Here is a 19,804-nt window from a genome sequence, read left to right on the forward strand (position 1 = left end):
TCTGGCCTGGTGACTGGGTGGACAAGGGGACCTTCCTGGAATTGGGAACCTAGGGGAGGAGCAGGATTCAGGAGACAGTGAGCTCAGTGGGGATGTGGTAGGGCTGAGGTCCTGGGGGACAGCTAGAAGGCAGCCAAGCTCTCCATCCATCCACCCACCTGCCCGCCCATCCGCCCGTCCGCCCGTCCATCCACCCACCTACCCACCCATCCATCCATCCATTCATTCATTCATTTATCACGTGTTTCTTGCCAGGCCAGTGCTGGGGGCTGGTGCAGGGGTAGCCAGAGTTGTGGGTGGGGACAGGAGCTCCGAGGGAGGGGACAGTCCGGGGGCCACAGTGGGAGGAGGAAGGAGGGAGGAAGTCAGGGACCGCCCCAGAGTGTGTGCCGGGCATCTCCTCTGGGTTGTAGAGACCGGTGAGCTGGGGTTCTCACCTCCCTGAAGCTCCCATCTAGAGAGGGGCCAGGGGACCTGGCCTCAGCCCAAGGCCCGGGGCCCCAGGGTAGAGAGAGTCTGCCCTTCCAGCCGGGAGGGGCCTTGCCAAGGAAAGTGAGGGCAGGTGTCAGGACCCTCACCACCCGCCCTGCCTTCCCCTCCCCAGGCAAGAGCAAGGAGGCAGAGATTAAGAGAATCAATAAGGAATTGGCCAACATCCGCTCCAAGTTCAAAGGTAGGCTGGGGACCCAGACTCCTGGGTCTGAGGGAGGAGGGGCTGGGGCCTGGACTCCCGGGTCTGAGGGAGGAGGGGCTGAGGGAGGAGGGACTTGGGGCAGGATTCCTGAGACTCGTAGGTGTGATCCTCATTGTTGCCTCCCCTTTCCTCCTTCCTCTGGCCCAGGGGACAAAGCCTTGGATGGCTACAGTAAGAAAAAATACGTGTGTAAACTGCTCTTCATCTTCCTGCTTGGCCATGACATTGACTTTGGGCACATGGAGGCCGTGAACCTGCTCAGCTCCAACAAGTACACGGAGAAACAGATAGTGAGTCTGGGGAGGAGGGGCGGGGGCTGGACTCCAGGTCTGAGGGAGGAGGGCAGTGGAAGCCCGGACACCAGTGTGTGAGAATGGGACTGAGGGCCCATTAGCCCCAGGCTCCCAGCCTCCCCCCTCCCCACCCAGGGCTACCTGTTCATCTCGGTGCTGGTGAACTCGAACTCGGAGCTGATCCGGCTCATCAACAACGCCATCAAGAACGACCTGGCCAGCCGCAACCCCACCTTCATGTGCCTGGCCCTGCACTGCATCGCCAATGTGGGCAGCCGTGAGATGGGCGAGGCCTTCGCCGCTGACATCCCTCGCATTCTGGTGGCCGGGTGAGGCACTGGGGAGCTGAGCCGGGGGATGGGGGAAACAAGGCCCAGCCAAGTTTGAGGGTCAGAGAGGTTGTGTCACCTGTCCAAGGTCTCCCAGCCGGGGCGTAGGACAACACTGGGCTTGGAACCCCGGTGGTCTGGTGGCAGCCTTGTGGTTGTCTCTTCTCATCTGACTGTGCTGACTCAGTGTGGGAGGTGGCCCCCCAACAAAGCCTGTGGGGCACCTGTTGGATTAACTGACCTGTGACGTCTGGTGTGGAAGAGGCGATAACCTTAAGTCATGTTGGTGACAGCCTTCCAGGACTTGTGCGTCTTCTCCATTCATTCACTCAGCAAACATCTGTTGAGCGTCTGCTATGGGCCAGGCGTTAGGCTGATTGCTGGGGATATAACCATGACCAGGAGTGGACATGGTCATTGTCCTCCCAGCATTCATGGTCCGGGGTGGGAGATAAATATTAACTGAAAAATCACAGGATGAAATGTGTAATTCCTCTCAGAACCATGCTGTGGGGCCCAGGATCCCACAGGGGCATTTAGTAGGGCCGGCTGACCTAGCCTGGGGGATCAGGGAGGGCTTCCTAGAGGAAGCGGCACCAGGCTGAGACCTGGGTGAGCAGGAGTCGTTGGCTGTGGAAAGGGGAAAGGCACGAAGGGCACTGGGGTCAGTGTGATCGTCCTGAGGCAGGAGGTCATTCAGGAAATATTTCTTGAGTGCCCGTGGTGCTGGGCACTGTTGTGGGCGTGGGGGGTCGGGAGAGAGCAGCAGGACTGTTGTGCCCACCCTCGCAGAGCTTACCTCTCATGGGGACCTGAACAGAAAACACATACACAAGGAAGTAAGATGAGTTCAGACAATGACTGATGCTCTGAAGAAAACAAAACAGAGTAGTGGGGGGCAGTGGGGGTGGTGGGGGAGGCCGCTTAGACTCATCAGGAAGGGTCTCTGCAAGGAGGTGACGTGTACTCTGAGACTGGAATGATGAGGAGAAGATAGTCATTCAAGAACGTTGGAGAAAAGGGGGCCAAAGCAAAAACAGCAGCAAGTGCAAAGGCCCTGGGGCAGGCATGAGCTTTCTCCCATTATGGAACCAAGAGATAATGTCTATGGCTTGAGTGCGGTGAACAAGAGTGAGTAAGGGGAGTTTGAATTTTACTCTAATTGAAATGGGAGGCAACTGGTGTATTTTAAGCAGGTGGATGATATGATCAGCTCTGTATTTTTAAAAGATCCCTGGGCCTAGTGTGGGAGAAGGCAGGACTTGCATTTCTGGCAACATATGGACTAGATTCCTGATGGATGCTCTTGCTGAAACCCAACTGTCAATGCCAGATAAGAGAGGAAAGGAAATATCCTTCAGTGTATTCATGAGCTGGTCAGAGAATGAGCAGCACAGGCCACAGCTGAGAGGAGCCTGGTGCCCGAGGAGATGAGCAGGGTGCAGAAACCAGACTTTGCTTAGAGGGGATTCGCTGAACTGGGTGACCCTGGCTGTTGGTTTTGGGGCATGTGGCCTCTGGGAACAGAAGACAGAGCTTGTCCAAGGAGAGGCTCCAGAGGCCACACTTCAAAGTGTGGGTGACCCAGAAATAACCCACCTTGGGGACTATAAGCAAAACGACCTGATTTGAACCTTGGCCCAGAGCAGCCTGCACACTGGTTTTCAGCTGGATTTTCCCCTCTCTGGGTCGTCAAATCCTTGAGCCAGGCTTTAGTCTGAAGTGATGCACAGTGGGAGTAGCCCAGGCTTGTCTGGAGAAGCCCACCTGCCCACAGGCCTCAGAGACTTCCACAGATGAAGCTCCAAGTTCATGAGCAGCTCGCAGTCGAAAATCACTAAACACGGGACGTGAGACAGCGTGAGGGAGAACCAGCGGAAAGAAAGCTGAAAATAACAGTTGAGTTGGAATTCTCACCCAGAACGTAAAATAAGCATGTTTCATAGCATGCCAAGAAATATGAGAATGATTTAAATGCCGGAGCCAAGTGCAAGCGGATTTGAAAAGGAAATGGAAAGTATCGCTGAAATTTTAAAACGATGAAGCGGTCTGGCTTAGCAGCAGTGGAGACCCAGCCAAAGCAGAATTAGTAAACAGACAGGAGAATGGAAGAAATGAATCAGAATGCAGCCTGGAGAAAGGAAGAGAGGGAAAATTTAGAAAGAGAGGTTAAGAGTCACGGCAGACACAGGAAGTCTAACATAACGCTATTTCGAGTGCTAGAAAGAAAGGGAGAAATTGTGACAGAGGCATTGTCTGAGCAGATAACAGCTGAGAATATTCCAGAACCAATGATAGGCTGGTCCTCAGAGTCAAGTAGCCCGGGAAATCCCAGGCAGAAATACAGACCGTCGGGGACCGGGGTGGCAGCCGGGAAACCGTTGAGACATCCACTGCTGTCCCGCTCAGAGCTGACGGTGGCTGGGACCTAGATCGTCATAGTGAAGGTCGCTGAGAGGGGGTTTGTTTGCAAGTCAAGCTGGCAGCACAGATTGCACGTGGTGTGAGAGAGAGAGAGGAGGGAGGTTGAACAGGGGGTGAAAGGTGAAGACTGGGGGAGAGCCAGGCAAGGAGGGGAGGATTCGGAGCTGCGTCTGGCCATGTTGAATTTGAGACGACCACTGTACATCTAAGGAGAGACCTCAGTAGGTGATTGGACAGCGGGAATCAGAGCCAGAGAGACAGAGCTGAGGGAGACCCTCCCTGTGCACTAAACAGAACGCAAGCCATACACACTTTCCACTTTCCTAGTCGCCGCATTAGACAAAGTAAACACAGGTGGAACTAATTTTATTTTGTTTTTTGGTGAGGAAGATTGGCCTTGAGCTAGCATCTGTTGCTAATCTTCCTCTTTTTCCTCTTGAGGAAGATTGTCCCTGAGCTAACACAGGTGTCCCTCTACTTTATATGTGGGACACCACCACAGCATGGCTTGATGAGCGGTGTATAGGTCTGCGCCCAGGATCCGAACCTGCAAACCCTGGGCCCCCGAAGCAGAGCACAGGAACTTAACCGCTACACCAGCAGGCTGGCCCCTGGTGAAACTAATTTTAATGTTTTAATTTCACTTGATCCACCCAAAATATTTTCATTTTGACATGGAGCAACGTAAAAATTATCCGTGCACCATCTTACGATATTTTTGTGCTAAGTCTTTGAAACTGGTGTGTAATTTACACTCACGTCGCGTCTCGGTTTGGACTCAGCACAGTTCACGTGCTCAGGAGCCTCGAGTGCCTGGGGGCCACCATGGGTATGGGACCGCGCAGGATGGATGGTAATTTAAGCCACGGCCTGATGAAGTCAGTCCCTCAGGGAGGATGTGAGCAGGGAAGAGAAGCGACCGAAGGCTGAGCCCTGGGGCGGCAGGTGTCGAGGTCTGGCGGGGGAGATGGAGGTCAAATGCAGAAGAGGCCGTGGCTCGGGGCTCGGGGAGAAACTTCCACAGAGGCGGGAGCGGTCAGTCCTGGCGAGTGCTGCTGACGGTTCCTTTAAGACGAGGACAGGCGAGACACCCTGAGCAGGGAGAGCTTAGCGCCTCCTGGGGCCAAAACAGAGGCCCGTGTGACAGACACACATGAGCAGGGGTGACATCCCATGTTCACAGCAGGGAGTGAACGCTGAGGGGCCATGCCCTGCCAACACCACGGGCCAGGCTGGGGTCGTCTGAGTGTGGGCTGCGTTCTCGACAATGGAAACCTGGCCTTGGCCTTGACGGGGGTCCAGAGGTAGATTTTTTTTTTTTTAAAGATTTTATTTTTTCCTTTTTCTCCCCAAAGCCCCCTGGTACACAGTTGCATATTCTTCGTTGTGGGTTCTTCTCGTTGTGGCACGTGGGACGCTGCCTCAGTGTGGCTTGATGAGCAGTGCCATGTCCGCGCCCAGGATTTGAACCAACGAAACACTGGGCCGCCTGCAGCGGAGCGCGCGAACTTAACCACTCGGCCACGGGGCCAGCCCCAGATGTTTTTTTTTTAACTGAGATAAATCTCACATAACATAAAGTTCACCGTTTTAACCATTTTAAAGTGTCCAGTTCAGTAGTCTTTCATATATTACGGTGTTGTGCAGCCACCACCACTATCTAGTTCCAGAACATTTTTATCACCCCAGAAAGAAGCCCCAGACTCATGAGCAGTGGCTCCCCGTTGCGCCTCCCCCGGGCCCCTGCCTTCTAACTAACCTGCCTTCTGTCTCCGTGGAGTTGCCTGTTCTGGACGTTTCCGATCAATGGAACCACGTAATATGTGGCCTTTCATGCCTGGCTTGTTTTCACTTGGCACGATGTTTTCAAGCTTCATCCATGTCGCAGCCCAATGTCAGTGCTCCATCCCTTTCTGTGGCCTGATAGTAATCTCGCCCTGGATGGATGGAGCACATTTTGTTTGTCCGTTCATCCAGAGCTTTCCACCTTCTGACGATTGTGAGCAGCATGCAAATACATTTCTGTGAACTTTCAGTTCTGGGTAAATGCCTGGGCGTGGAATGGCGGCGTCATAAGGTGTCAGGCCTTTTTGTAAAAAAAAAGAAAAGAGGGGCCGGCCTGGTGGCGCAGTGGTTAAGTGCACACGTTCAGCTTTAGCGGCCCAGGGTTCACCAGTTCGGATCCCAGGTGCAGACATGGCACCGCTTGGCAAGCCATGCCATGGTAGGCGTCCCATGTATAAAGTGGAGGAAGATGGGCACAAATGTTAGCTCAGGGCCAGTCTTCCTCAGCAAAAAGAGGAGGATTGGCAGCAGATGTTAGCTCAGGGCTAATCGTCCTCAAAAAAAAAAAGAAGAAAAGAAAACAATTACAGTTGAGGTCCCCCTCCGTGTCCCCCACATCGTCTCTCCACCCTCCCCTCTCCCTCGTGGTGCCCTGCATGCGGCGTTGTTATTCCCCAGCACGTTCTGTCCCTGAATGCCGGGCGCATGCCCTGTGCCACATGGCTTCAGACTTTCCTTGCACGGGGTCCAGTCTCTGTAACCAGCCTGAGAAATAGCTCTTGCGGCTTCATTTGGTCTTTGAGGGGAGGTTTCCGTACCTGTAACCAGAGATGAGAATAGAAGCCGCCTCCTTGGGGAGCTGTGGTGAGGATCAAACCGCTTAGTACTCGGAAGCACTGATTGAGCATGGCCCGGAGGAAGGGCTCGGGAGCTGTGAGCTGTGAGGACGACGGTGAAAAGATACCGTTAGTCGAGCACACAGGGGACAGACCTCCTGCTGGTTTCCCGTTTTGATCTGGTGACAGGAGGGCATTGAAGGTCCTTCAGCGTCGCCTTACCCCCGGGTGGGTGTCCAGCAGTGGGATTGCTGGTGGGATCCGCGTCACTGAAGTGGCTGCCTGAGCAGAGATGGCCCAGCTCCTCTTCTGAGGGCCTGTCCCCGTGTCCACACCAGGGCTCCCGGCTCCCTGGCCAGCACGGCGCGCCTGCCTGGAGCTGGCGGAAACAGCTGCTGTCGCTGTAATTCGCGCTTCTCCTGCACATCAGTGAAATATCTTTCCCCCGGCTTTCGGCTCGTGCAGGTCACCCCTCCCAAGATGCCCCCTGTGCCCTTTGCTCAGGCTTCTGTTGGGTCCTTTCTGGGAAACATTTCACCATGAGGCCACAGCCTGGGTGGTCGTGACATCTCCCGGCAGTCCCTCTGTGTTTGCGGCTGCATCAGCTTCTGATGGACAATCTTGTTTCTCCATCCCCTGCATCCTACAAGGGTCCTCACTGCCTGAGAAGGAAACTGCTCATCAGAGAGGGTCAGGGACTCACCCCAAAACTGTACCCACCCGTCAGGACTTGCAGCAGGCGTGTCTGACCCCAGGGCCCAGGGAGCTCTTCCCGGGACCCCGTCACGCTCTAGGCTCTGCGTTATGCTGGGAACTGGGTACCGATCGGGGCACTGAGTCAACCCTCTCAGATGGGGCCCCCGCTGGCTGCCAGGTTCTATGCTAAACAGATGTCTGCATTGTCTCCTGTGGCTGCTGTGACCAGTGACCACAACTTAGCAGCTTAAAACACCCTGACTCTCTGATACGGACTTCTGGAGGCCAGAAGTTCGAAATCAGTCCGCTGGGCTGAGGTCAAGGTGTCTGCGGGGCTGGCTCCTTCTGCAGGCTCCAGGGGAGACTCCATTTCCTGGCCTCTTCCAGCTTCTAGCGCCGCCTGCATCCCTCGGTGTGTGGCCCCGTCCTCCAGCTTCAACGCCAGCAGCCTGGCATCTTCTCTCCTCTGTGCCCCCTGCGTCCACCCTTATATCTCTCTCAGACTCTGACCCTCCCCCTCCCTCTTCTCAGGACCCTTGTGATGACGTTTAGGGCCCTCCTGGATAGTCCAGGATCGTCTCAAGATCCTTAATCCCTTCCACAAAGTCCCTTTTAAACATAAGGGAACAGAATCATAGGATCTGGGCATTAGGATGTGGGCATCTTTGGGGGGGCCTTTGTTCAGCCCACCCCAGGCTTCCTCTCCTCGGAAGAGACCAATGGGGTTCCCATTTTATGGGGGACAATATGGAGGCTCAGAGAGGGAAAGGGACTTGCCAGAAGCCGCACAGCCTCAGGCTCCGGCCCCGCCCACTCTGAATCCTGCCCTGCCTCTCCAGGGCGCCCCCACTGTCTTCCCTGGGTGTCTCATTAGCCTGTCAACTCCCTACGTGTCCGGTATTGGACTGCGGTTCCCACTCAGCGCCCCCTCTTCTTGCCCCAGACCCCCACACCACGGATGGTTTCCCCGCTCACCGGTCCCTCAGGTCAGAACTCGGGGCTCACCTTGTCCCCTCTTGTCCCCTCGCGACCCTTCATCTAGTTCACAGCAGGTCTTGTTGCCTTGACCTGACAAACGTACCTGGAACAGACCCCCTTCTCACCCCCACGGCCGGCAGCCCGGGCTCCTGTTTGGCCCATTGCTGTCACCTCCTCTCGCCCCACTGCGTCTGCCCTCACCCCACCGCCACCCCTGGCCTCTCCCCAACACGGCAGCGGAGGGACCCTATAGAACAGGCCAGATCTGGGCGCGGCAGCGCATGGCAGTCCCTGTTTTCTAGTTTGTTGTGAGGGTGACATAACTGAGTTAGTCCCTGCAGGGGGCCTGTGACAGTGCCGGGCACATCAGAAGGGCTCCGGTGGTAGCTTTACTGCTGTCACGTTAGGATCATTGCTGCCCTGCTTGTCATCCATAGCAGCTCCGTCTCCCACTAGATGAAAGCAGTCCCCACCGTGGCCCGCGAGGCCCTGCAGCCTGGCCCTTTGTGCCCCTCCGCCCATCTCCAGCCTTCTCGGCCTTGGTTGCTCACTTGCTGTCGCCACACCAGCCTCCTCACTGCTCCTCCCACACACAGGCCCACACCTGCCTCGGGGCCTCCACACAGGCCGTTCCCTCTGCCTGGGACATTCCGCGCAGCAATTTCCAGTCTCTTCTCATTCAGCTACTCAGTTTTTCCGTCCCCTGGCACCTATCAGAGGGGCCTCCCTCCACAAGAGCGTCCTGGTGCACGCTTGTTCCCGCCCTCATTTGTGTGCTGACCCCACCGGTGTCGGTGCCTGAGCTCACACACCGACTGCCCAGCCGGAACGTACGCTCTGTGGGCACAGGCCCTTGGACCAGTTCGTCCACCACTCTATCCGCAGCCTTTCAGCAGTGCCGGGGGCCCAGGAGGCGCTCAGTAAATGCTTGGTAGATGAATGAAGGGGCGGAGCCCGGCTGGACATCTCGCTTCGCGCTGCCAGTGACCACATGAGGTCACCGAGATGCAACCCACTTTGCAGATGAAGAAACGGAGGCCTGGTGGGCGACGGGGGCAGAACCAGGTTGGATCCTGGGTCCGCCTGGCGCTCTCTGCCTCTCGCCGGCCAGCCTTCCTCGCAGGAGCGAGAGAGGGGGAGGTGTGCGGGGCTGGGGTCGCGCTGACCTGCCCCCCTCCCCGCACGTCGTGTCCCACAGGGACAGCATGGACAGCGTGAAGCAGAGCGCGGCCCTGTGCCTGCTGCGGCTCTACAAGGCCTCGCCCGACCTGGTGCCCATGGGCGAGTGGACAGCCCGCGTGGTGCATCTGCTCAACGACCAGCACATGGTGGGGCCCGCGCCTGCGCCCAGACACGTTCCCGCGCCCTGGACGCCCACCTGCATGCCCAGAGCCCCCACCTCTGTCCCTGACACCCACCCTGCTGCCCAGGGATCCTGTCCACTGTCCCCAGCACCCATCACCCGCCCAGCCAAGGACGCTGCCCTCTGGTCCCGCCCCCAGTCCGCGCAGTCCCTCTATAGCCCCGCCCACCTCTGCTCCTCACCCAGAACCTGGGCCTCCGGGGGGCCCTCAGACCCCCAAGTCAGTGCTGGCCATGGTCGTCGAGCCCCACCCACCCCTCCCACAACCCACCCCGCATGCTCCTGGGTCTCTGCTCTCTGATCCTGGACGCTCGTCACCGACCTGCCCTCCCACAGGGCCCTGACCTGCCCCTCTGCCCCGCAGGGTGTGGTCACGGCCGCTGTCAGCCTCATCACCTGTCTCTGCAAGAAGAACCCCGACGACTTCAAGACGTGCATCTCCCTGGCTGTGTCTCGCCTGAGCCGGGTGCGTGTGGTCTTGGCGCTGGCTGCCGGAGGTGGCCCTGGCGTCCCTGTCCTCTGGGCCACCTGTCTGGTCTCCCCTGATCTCCCTGAGAGGCAGCCCAGCCTGGTGGCCGTGAACATGCTCTGAGCTGGCTTTGTCCCGGCTCAGCCGCTTCCGGGCTGTGTGGCCCTGGGCAAAGGGCTTGACCTCTCTGGGCCTCATTTGCTCCATCTGTGCAATGGGGGTGATAGCCATGCCCGCCTCACAGCTTAGCTCTGCTGTGACACGGTCTGCGTAAAGTCTGAGAGCAGGCCTGGCACACAGGGAGCCCCAGGAGCCTCCTGCTCTCACCACTCCGCTCCCCGTCTCTTTCTCCTCTGCTTCTCCCGCCCTCCTCCAGCTTCTTGCTTTCCCGGGCATCTCCTTTCACTCCCTCCTGCTCCTCTCACCTCCTCCGCCCCTGTCCTGGCCACATGCCCTTAGGCCTCCTGTGTGCCAGGCTCTGGGTGGGCGGACGCAGGGCACACGGCTGAGTCAGACCCGAGCCCTCCAGGAGCTCCCTGTCCTGATGGGGGGGCATGCGGCTGGGCAGGCCAACTCAGTCCCAACTCAGTCACAGATCCTCATCAGCGGGGTGGCTCGTGCTATTGTGGAGGTAGCACTGGGCATGGTAGGCCCCCAGAGGAGCCACTTAACCCAGCCTGGAAATCTGGGAAGGCTTCCTGGGGGAGGTGATCCTAAAGTTGAGTCTTAGAGTAAATATAAACATTTCCTGGGCAGGTAAGAAAGGCCTGGATTCCTGAGCAGAGAGAACAACACCCCAGCTCATTCATTCAATCATTTTTTCATCCCTTCACCACACATCCTGTGTGCCAAGCTGCTGGGGGAAACAGACAGTGACAGTGGGGCGGGGTACATACCGTCATGGAAGTAGCAGAGAGCATGGTGGGCATGCTTCCTGGAGAAGGGGTTTTGAAGGTTAAGTATGAGTTTGCCTTGAGGAAAACAGTCACAGGCTCTTTCACTGATTCCTCACCTATTCCTGGAGGCTTTGTGGCGTCTGACTTGGTATTAGGCTGGGGACCCAGGGAAGCATGAGGCTCATAGATGGAGGCAGGAGCTCACGGAAGGGAATCGGATGGGCAGACTCCCTGCCCCCCCTCACCACCCCCTGTCCCCCCGCCACCAGCATTACTTGGAAAAATCACCCAGCCCGGGCTTGAGCCTAGATCCACCAGGTCCCTCACTACATCCCCGAGGCTTCCTTGCTCCCTCCCTGGGCCCCAGGTCCCCGCACCCCTCGGGGAGGCAGCCGGGGCTCTTCCCCGCCCCTGCTCTGGGCCCCACCCATGCCTCACCCGCTTCTCCCGCCCCCAGATCGTCTCCTCGGCCTCCACCGACCTCCAGGACTACACTTACTACTTCGTGCCCGCGCCCTGGCTCTCGGTGAAGCTGCTCCGGCTGCTCCAGTGCTACCCCCCGCCAGGTACCACGGGCCCACTGCCCCGGCAGCTGGGGCCTCCGACCTCGGGGGGAGCAGGCGGGCCCGGGGCTGGGGGTCTGCGTCAGGATTTCTCTGAGGTGAGGCGGGGGCCAGTCCGCAGCTGGGGGCACCCTGAGCCCAGAGCCCCCCAGGAAGCTTCCAGGATAGGATGTTGTGCGAGCCCGGGAGCAGCGCAGCACAGGGCCACCCTGCTAGCACAGAGAACAGACAAATCGCCGGTGTACGTCGGTCCCTGCTATGGGCCAGGGTCCCGGTGAAGCTGCCTGTGCGTTTCAACCCTGTCACGTGGGGGTCGTTGTCATGCCTGTTACAGATGAGGAAACCGAGGCTTGAGGGGGCGTCCTTGCCCAAGGTTGCCCGGCAGGGTGGGGGCGATTCCAGGCCGTGCTGTGTGACTTAGTGTAGCTCTGTTGGGGTTTTCACGTTCCCCTTGCTCATGGGCACGACCGCTGGTGTGGACAGAGTGCCTATGGTGAGCCAGGTGCTGCCTGGGCTGTCACACCCTCCCAACAGCTGGTGTGGGGGCCCATCCCTGCGACGTGCAGACAGCGAAACTAAGGCTTGGAGATGAGACCTCGCCTGCCCAGGCCCAGGCGTCACCAAGGGGCAGCGCCTGCCTCCAGACCCTGCTCTGACCTCCACCGTGTGGCCAGGGCTCCCTCTGGCTCCCGTCTCCTGGGCCACCTGCCCTGCAGCGCAGTTCTGAGGGACCCTGTGCCAGATGCTCAGCACGTAGTCTCTGCTTCACGAGCCAGTTCCCCTCTGTTCAGCCCAGGGCTGAACGCCTGCCGTGGGTCAGGGGCTGACATGGCCCTGAATCTCCATGGCCAGCTGTGTGTGAGGGGGTCTGTGTCTCTGTGTCTATCTGTATGCATGTCACTGCATACATGTCTGCATGCAAGTCAGGATATGCATCTCTGTGTGCATGACTCTGTGTGCATATCTGTGCATGCATGTCAGTGTGTGCATGTTACTGCGTACATGCATGTCACTGTGCGTGTCTGTGTGTACATGTCTGCATGCATGTCAGTACGTGCATCTCTCTGTGTGCATGTTAGTGTCTCCATGACTGTGCATACATGTCAGTGCATGCATGTCTATGCGTGCATGTCTGTGCACACGTTGTAATTGAGTATAGGATGTAAGTGGCACCAAAGGCCCATCACAGCCTGTGAAGGACAGGGGTGAATTTTGCCATGTGGCCTGGGGAAGGTGCTTGCCCTCTCTGGGCCTCTTTCTCATCCTGGCAGGAAGCGCTTAGGTGGAGCTCTGAGCCCACCTCCATCTGAGAGGCCCCACCTCGGAATTTCAGGGTGTGCCGGGCGCGCACCTCACCCTCTTCTCTCTGCCTGGGAGGCTTGGCGGCTTGGCCCCAGCAGACGGCACCGGGCACGAGAGCCTAGCCCCGGTTTATTCCCACCGGATTTATTCATACACCATATTATGAAAAACTGCAGCATACAGACAAGTAGTGAGGACCTGTCACCCAGACTGCACATTTTGCTGTGTGTGCATGCTATTCTTTTGTTATTTTTTCCTGAAATATTTAAGTCCATTACAGACATCGTTATGTTTTATATTAAATATATTGTTCCCATTTCTAAAAACTGTGGACATTTTCATTCACAGCAGCAATTCTGCAGTCACACATAAAACTAACAACGATTCCCTAAGGTTCTCTGATACTCACTGCACGTTTTCCTAATTTTCCCCAAAATGTCTTTCACAGTCTGTTCAAACTAGGATCTGATGAAGAGACAAGTATCAAATTTGAGTATTATTTCTCATAAGTCTTTTCATCTGGCAGAATTACACTCTTTCTTTCATGATATTGGCTTTCACCCCAGCTTTTTTTTTGGTGAGGAAAATTGGCCCTGAGCTAACATCTATGCCAATCTCCCTCTGTTTTATATGTGGGACACCACCACAACATGGCTTGATGAGCTGAGTGTAGGTCTGTGCCCGGGAGCCAAACCCACAAACCCAGGGCTGCTGAAGCAGAGCGTGCAAACTTAAGCACTACGCCACCGGGTTGGCCCCCACCCCAGCTTTTTTTTTTAAATTTTTTCTTAAGATTGGCACCTGAGCTAACAACTGTTGCCAATCTTCTTTTTTTTTTTTCCTGCATTTTCTGCCCAAATCCCTCCAGTACATAGTTGTACTTTTAGTTGTGGGTCCTTCTAGTTGTGGCATGTGGGACACTGCCTCAGCATGGCTTGATGAGCGGTGCCATGCCCGCACCCAGGATATGAACCAGTGAAACCCTGGGCTGCCGAAGCAGAGCATGTGATCTTAACCACTTGGCCACAGGGCTGGCCCCACCCCAGCTTTTTATTATGAAAAATTTCAAACATAAAGGTAACTTGTGAGAACAGTGTAATGAACTCAGGCACCCTCTCCCTGGACTCAGCCAGCTGGTAAAGCCTCTGCTGTGTCTGTGCTCTCACTCGCTCACTCTCTTCAGACGCACTGTTGCTAAATTACTTGAAACTGAGTCGGCCACATCATAACATTCCCCCCACCCTGAAACACTTCCAAAGCGGGCTCCTGGGCCCGGGGACCCTGTGCGACCACAGTGCCCTGCTCATGGCGAGGGAGATGCAGAATAGCCCCACAGAGTCGTCAGCTCTCTGGGCACCGAACTGCCTGCATTGTCCATAGCTTTACTTTTATGGCTTCAAAAAAATACAGTACAATCTAGGCCCACAAATTAAATTTGATTATGTCTTTGTTATTTTGTTTTTTAGTCTGGAATAGTCCCCCACCCCAACCCCCACCACCTGTTTTTGAAGAAACCAGGAGAGTCTTGCATTGCAGGGTTTGGCTGATTGCTGCCTGTGTCCTTTAGCTCGGCCCTCTGTGCTGTGAATTGCCTGGTAGATCTGGATGCAGCGGTTTTTGCTAGAACATTCGACAGCTGTTCTGTGCACCTGGCATTGCCTCACATTCAAGGGAATGGCAGTTATCGGGTTTGTGTGAGCTTCTAGTTGGCGTCTATGTGTCTCGTGGTGGCCCAGCTTTGTGACTGTTGAATGCCTAACCCCAGGCGTGGAGCCTGGCCCTCGTGTGCGCTCGGGTCTCCTGCTGAGTGGTGAGTGCTGGCGAGTGGGTTCTGTCAGACAGTGCTCGCCACTCAGACCCCTCCCTGGGCTGGCCTGGTTTGAGGATGTCTCGGGAAGGCTCCTGGAGTTTTCTTGGCTCTGTGAGAAACTTAAACAGCATTATGCTCCAGAAGGGAAAACTGAGGCTCACAGGGGTGGAGCTTCTTGCCCTGAAGGGTCTGAGCAGAGTAGGACGAGAGCCCAGGTCTGGAGATGTGTTCTCTGTCGGCCTCCCACCTCCGCTGGTCACCTGGGGACCCGGGAAGGGCTTGAGGGAGCAGAGACCCCCGCCCACAGCTGTAGGGCCTGTGCCCTTCCCGTGGAGGGCGGGAGCCGTGGCGTGGTGCCTGCCCCTGGCGGTAGGCTGGGCAGGGGGCGCTCAGCCTGGGCACGCGCTCCGTTTCCCCAGAGGATGCGGCTGTGAAGGGGCGGCTGGTGGAGTGTCTGGAGACGGTGCTCAACAAGGCCCAGGAGCCGCCCAAGTCCAAGAAGGTCCAGCACTCCAATGCCAAGAACGCCATCCTCTTCGAGACCATCAGCCTCATCATCCACTACGACAGGTGCACCGCCAGGGGCTGGGACAGGGGCTGGGGCCCGACTCCTGGTCTGAGGGAGGAGCGGCTGGGGCTAGAGTCCCGGTCTGAGGGAGGAGGGGCTGGGGCTGGGCTCCTGGATCCTAGGCGAGCAGGTCTGGGAATCTTGACTTGTAGGCAGGAGGACGATGACAGGGTGTGAAATGTTACTCTGCCAGGTTGGTGCTGGGCTCTCCTGGGATGCGAAACTCCTGGCTCTTTATTTGGGTCTCCAAGGCCCGGATGTCTCTGTCACCAGGAGTGGTCATGACTGAGGCGGAGGGCAGGAGTTAAGACCTGGGCCCCGAGGGGAGATGAGATGGATCAGCCGGGTCTGCGTCCTCCGCCTCCTCATGTCCCCCTGTCTCTATTTCTCTCTTGCTGGCAGTGAGCCCAACCTCCTGGTGCGGGCCTGTAACCAGCTGGGCCAGTTCCTGCAGCACCGGGAGACCAACCTGCGCTACCTGGCGCTGGAGAGCATGTGCACGCTGGCCAGCTCCGAGTTCTCCCACGAGGCAGTCAAGACCCACATCGACACCGTCATCAATGCCCTCAAGGTGCGACCTCCCGGAGGCTGCCCTGGGCCAGGCCCTCCACACCAAGCAGCCTGAGTCCCCTCTGCCCCCTCAGAGAGGCCCCTGAGTGGCCAGCCCTATGCCAGAATGGGGCCTAGAACACACCCCGCCTGCTCTTCTCCTTCAGACGGAGCGGGATGTCAGCGTTCGGCAACGTGCAGCCGACCTCCTCTATGCCATGTGCGACCGGAGCAATGCCAAGCAGATTGTGTCGGAGATGCTGCGGTACCTGGAGACAGCTGACTACGCCATCCGAGAGGAGATCGTGAGTTCTGGGAGGGGCTGGGGGCCCGGACCCACCGGGTCTGAGGGAGGAGGGGCTGGGGCCTGGACCCCTGGGTCTGAGGGAGGAGGGGCTGGGGCCTGGACCCCTGGGTCTGAGGGAGGAGGGGCTGGGGGCCTGGACCCCTGGGTCTGAGGGAGGAGGGGCTGGGGGCCTGGACCCCTGGGTCTGAGGGAGGAGGGGCTGGGGGCCTGGACCCCTGGGTCTGAGGGAGGAGGGGCTGGGGCCCGGACCCACCGGGTCTGAGGGAGGAGGGGCTGGGGCCTGGACCCCTGGGTCTGAGGGAGGAGGGGCTGGGGGCCTGGACCCCTGGGTCTGAGGGAGGAGGGGCTGGGGCCTGGACCCCTGGGTCTGAGGGAGGAGGGGCTGGGGGCCTGGACCCCTGGGTCTGAGGGAGGAGGGGCTGGGGCCTGGACCCCTGGGTCTGAGGGAGGAGGGGCTGGGGCCTGGACCCCTGGGTCTGAGGGAGGAGGGACTGAGGCCTGGACCCCTGGGTCTGAGGGAGGAGGGGCTGGGGCCTGGACTCCTGGGTCTGAGGGAGGAGGGGCTGGGGCTGGACTCCCAGGTCTGAGGGAGGAGGGGCTGGGACTCCTGGGTCTCCAGATGGAGACACTGGTGAGCCCAGATCCGGGTGAGTCCCCACCCCGACTCTCCTGGTGGGCACATGCATGTATACACACTCCTCCGTCCTCCCTCCCGGCCGGCAGGTCCTCAAGGTGGCCATCCTGGCCGAGAAGTACGCAGTCGACTACAGCTGGTACGTGGACACCATCCTCAACCTCATCCGCATCGCAGGCGACTACGTGAGCGAGGAGGTCTGGTACCGTGTGCTGCAGATAGTCACCAACCGCGATGACGTTCAGGGCTATGCCGCCAAGACCGTCTTTGAGGTCAGCACCCCCACCTCACCGCCATGACCTGCAGCAAGGCCAAGCAGGGACAGCTGGGCTGTGGGGCCAGCCAGCCTGGCCACCACCCTGTTTCCTCCTCCTCAGAGCGGTGCCTGGGCACCCAGGGGAGAGTCAGCAGGGTGTGGGCCTGGGGCGCCCAGCCCGTAGTTGCTGATCCCCAGGTCTCAGCAGTTTCCCATTCCCTCTGCCCAGAAAAGGGGGCCCAGTGCCTCCTCATTTTACTCCCAGTGTGGTGTGGGCTGGTCACTTAACCACTCTGTGCCTCAGTTTCCCCATCTGTAACCCCACCCATGTCATAGAGTCGTGAGGGTTCCACAAGTTAAGACAAGTCAAGGGCTCAGCACTGGCCTGGTGCCCCTGAGCACCCCTGAGCCGGGCGGCACCACTCACTCTTGTCCTCGCCCGTCCCGTCCCTGCCCCAGGCGCTCCAGGCCCCCGCCTGTCATGAGAACATGGTGAAGGTTGGCGGCTATATCCTTGGGGAGTTTGGGAACCTGATTGCTGGGGACCCCCGCTCCAGGTGAGACGGTGAACACACGCACTTCTGAAGGCTTGGGGGTGGGGGACCCCAGGAGTCTCCAGGCTGGTGACGATGGGGCCCTCACACCAAACCCCTGGGGGGTCAGGAGGGCCCAGCTGTCAGGAACATCTGAGACGGGGCATGTGACGGTTGGGGCCCTGGGGAACAGCAGTGCCCTCGAGCGGGCCCAGGGTCCTGGGCAGGGTTCCCCCAGGGAGCGGCATCGTGGGGGGCTTGCTGGGGGAGGGCCGCTGTAGCCGGCCCCGCTGACACCCGCGCCCCACAGCCCCCCGGTGCAGTTCTCGCTGCTGCACTCCAAGTTCCACCTGTGCAGCGTGGCCACGCGGGCCCTGCTGCTGTCCACCTACATCAAGTTCATCAACCTCTTCCCCGAGACCAAGGCCACCATCCAGGGCGTGCTGCGGGCCGGCTCCCAGCTGCGCAACGCCGACGTGGAGCTGCAGCAGCGCGCCGTCGAGTACCTCACCCTCAGCTCCGTGGCCAGCACGGACGTCCTGGTCAGAGCCGCCTCGCGCCCCTCCTGCGCCCGCAGCCTTGCTCTCCGGAGCCGCAGCCCGCCCCTGATCCGCTGCCGCCCCCGACCTGCAGGCCACGGTGCTGGAGGAGATGCCGCCCTTCCCCGAGCGCGAGTCGTCCATCCTGGCCAAGCTGAAACGCAAGAAGGGGCCGGGGGCCGGCAGCGCCCTGGATGACGGCCGGAGGGACCCCAGCAGCAACGACATCAACGGGGGTGTGGAGCCCACCCCCAGCACCGTGGTGAGTCCCCCGGGGCCAGGCCCCCCGGGGCGGGGCGGCCGGGGATCACCTGTCCTCATTGTCACCTGCCTCCTGCAGTCGACACCCTCCCCATCCGCCGACCTCCTGGGGCTGCGGGCAGCTCCTCCCCCTGCGGCCCCGCCGGCCCCCTCGGGCGCAGGCAACCTCCTGGTGGATGTGTTCTCCGACGGCCCCGCCGCGCAGCCCGGCCTGGGGCCCAGCGCCGAGGAGGCCTTCCTCAGGTACCGCCCCTTTTCCGTCTGCCCCGCCCACCTCGCTCCTCCCTCCCTGTCCCTGTGCCTCTGTCGTCCTGGCTGCCACCTCTCCTGGCCTTCTCCCTCCCTCTGGCCACTCTGGCCCCGCTTCGTCGTCCTCTCCTGTCACCGTGTCTCAGCCTGCTCTTCCTTCTCTCCTTCCCTCCTCCCTCTTTCTCTCTCTCCGGCCCTCTTGCTGCCTCTCTGGGATTGGCTGCCTGCCACGCCTGTCTTCTCTTGTCTGCTCTGGGATTGGATGGCCCAGCGAGCTGGAGCCGCCTGCCCCTGAGAGCCCCATGGCTTTGCTGGCTGACCCAGCTCCAGCTGCTGAGTAAGGGTGGCCTCAGGGGGCGGGGGGCAGACTCTCGTGTCCCTAGGGAGGGTTAGGGGACTGGGAACTCTCGTCAAGGGGTTCCTGCTGAGCCGCAGAGGCAGGGACATGGAGGGGAGTGAAAGTCAGGGTCCTGTGATGGGGGCACGGAGGGGACGGCACATCCAGAGCCTGGTCCCCTTAGAGGCAAGGGCCAGTCTGATTCTGGGGTTCTCTGAGGTTCTTTGGGGAACCTGGGGATGTGGACTCGGGGGTTCTGTCCCTTCAGAGCTTGCTGTCTCCTACCTAGTAGCTCTGGCCCTTTGCCTCCAGCCCCCCAAGCCCCCAGCCATCTCCTTCCTTTCCTGCTTGCAGCCCAGGTCCTGAGGACATCGGCCCACCCATCCCGGAAGCCGATGAACTGCTGAATAAGTGAGTCCCGAGGGAGATCAGGGAGGGGAGTGGGGACAGGCGAGGACCACAGAGCAGGGCCCGGACAGGCCCCCTGTCATCCTGAGCCCCCCGCCGCCCCACCCAGGTTCGTGTGCAAGAACAACGGGGTCCTGTTTGAGAACCAGCTGCTGCAGATAGGAGTCAAGTCGGAGTTCCGGCAGAACCTGGGTGCGTCCGGGTGGCCTGGGCTTCAGGGAGACCGTGGCTTGGAGGGTGGCTGGGGAGGAAGTAGAAGGAACCCAGATGGAGCCCCGCCTCCCTCCCACAGGCCGCATGTATCTCTTCTATGGCAACAAGACTTCCGTACAGTTCCAGAACTTCTCGCCCACCGTCGTCCACCCCGGAGACCTCCAGACTCATATCCTCTCGGCCTGGCCTGGCCCCCTGGCTCCAGCCCGCCCCTCCGGTCTGCCCCTCTGGCTGCTGGGAAGCAGGTGGAGCCGGTCCAGAGCTCTGGGTGGCCCTCTTGGGAACCTGAGCGCATGGTTACCTCTCTGAGATGTGCTGTCGTCTGTGAGACGGGGGTGGGCCTCCTTCCCCCAGGACAGGGGATGGCAGTGAGGTGACATGATAGGTGCACACAAGGCTTGCCTTCTGGGACCCCAGCTGCTCCAGGCCCTTCCGTGTCCTGACCTCATCCTCCGTCGGGCTCCACACCCATCTTTCCAGCTCTTCCTGTATGTAAGAGCCAGGCCTGCAGG

The 19,804-nt window shown here is 59.2% G+C and overlaps 1 protein-coding gene across 2 annotated transcripts in view; it reads left to right on the forward strand.

The window, feature by feature from the left end:
- The window catches only part of AP2A1 (adaptor related protein complex 2 subunit alpha 1), a 33,112-nt gene that overhangs the window by 10,819 nt on the left and 2,489 nt on the right, over positions 1-19,804 (forward strand). Inside the window, exons 2-19 of one of the 2 annotated variants that reach the window (XM_070224742.1) lie at positions 605-673; positions 842-984; positions 1,123-1,316; positions 9,234-9,363; positions 9,763-9,864; positions 11,221-11,329; positions 14,858-15,008; positions 15,409-15,577; positions 15,723-15,860; positions 16,586-16,768; positions 17,212-17,309; positions 17,596-17,827; positions 17,919-18,086; positions 18,165-18,328; positions 18,606-18,671; positions 19,026-19,082; positions 19,189-19,271; positions 19,372-19,460. In XM_070224742.1, the coding sequence (XP_070080843.1) occupies positions 605-673; positions 842-984; positions 1,123-1,316; positions 9,234-9,363; positions 9,763-9,864; positions 11,221-11,329; positions 14,858-15,008; positions 15,409-15,577; positions 15,723-15,860; positions 16,586-16,768; positions 17,212-17,309; positions 17,596-17,827; positions 17,919-18,086; positions 18,165-18,328; positions 18,606-18,671; positions 19,026-19,082; positions 19,189-19,271; positions 19,372-19,460 (2,345 nt within the window). The remainder of the gene's footprint in view (positions 1-604; positions 674-841; positions 985-1,122; positions 1,317-9,233; positions 9,364-9,762; positions 9,865-11,220; positions 11,330-14,857; positions 15,009-15,408; positions 15,578-15,722; positions 15,861-16,585; positions 16,769-17,211; positions 17,310-17,595; positions 17,828-17,918; positions 18,087-18,164; positions 18,329-18,605; positions 18,672-19,025; positions 19,083-19,188; positions 19,272-19,371; positions 19,461-19,804) is intronic. The other variant, XM_070224743.1, reaches the window with a different exon arrangement.

The sequence above is a fragment of the Equus caballus genome, chromosome 10, assembly GCF_041296265.1.
Source record: "Equus caballus isolate H_3958 breed thoroughbred chromosome 10, TB-T2T, whole genome shotgun sequence".
In the NCBI taxonomy this organism is placed as follows: Eukaryota; Metazoa; Chordata; class Mammalia; order Perissodactyla; family Equidae; genus Equus; species Equus caballus.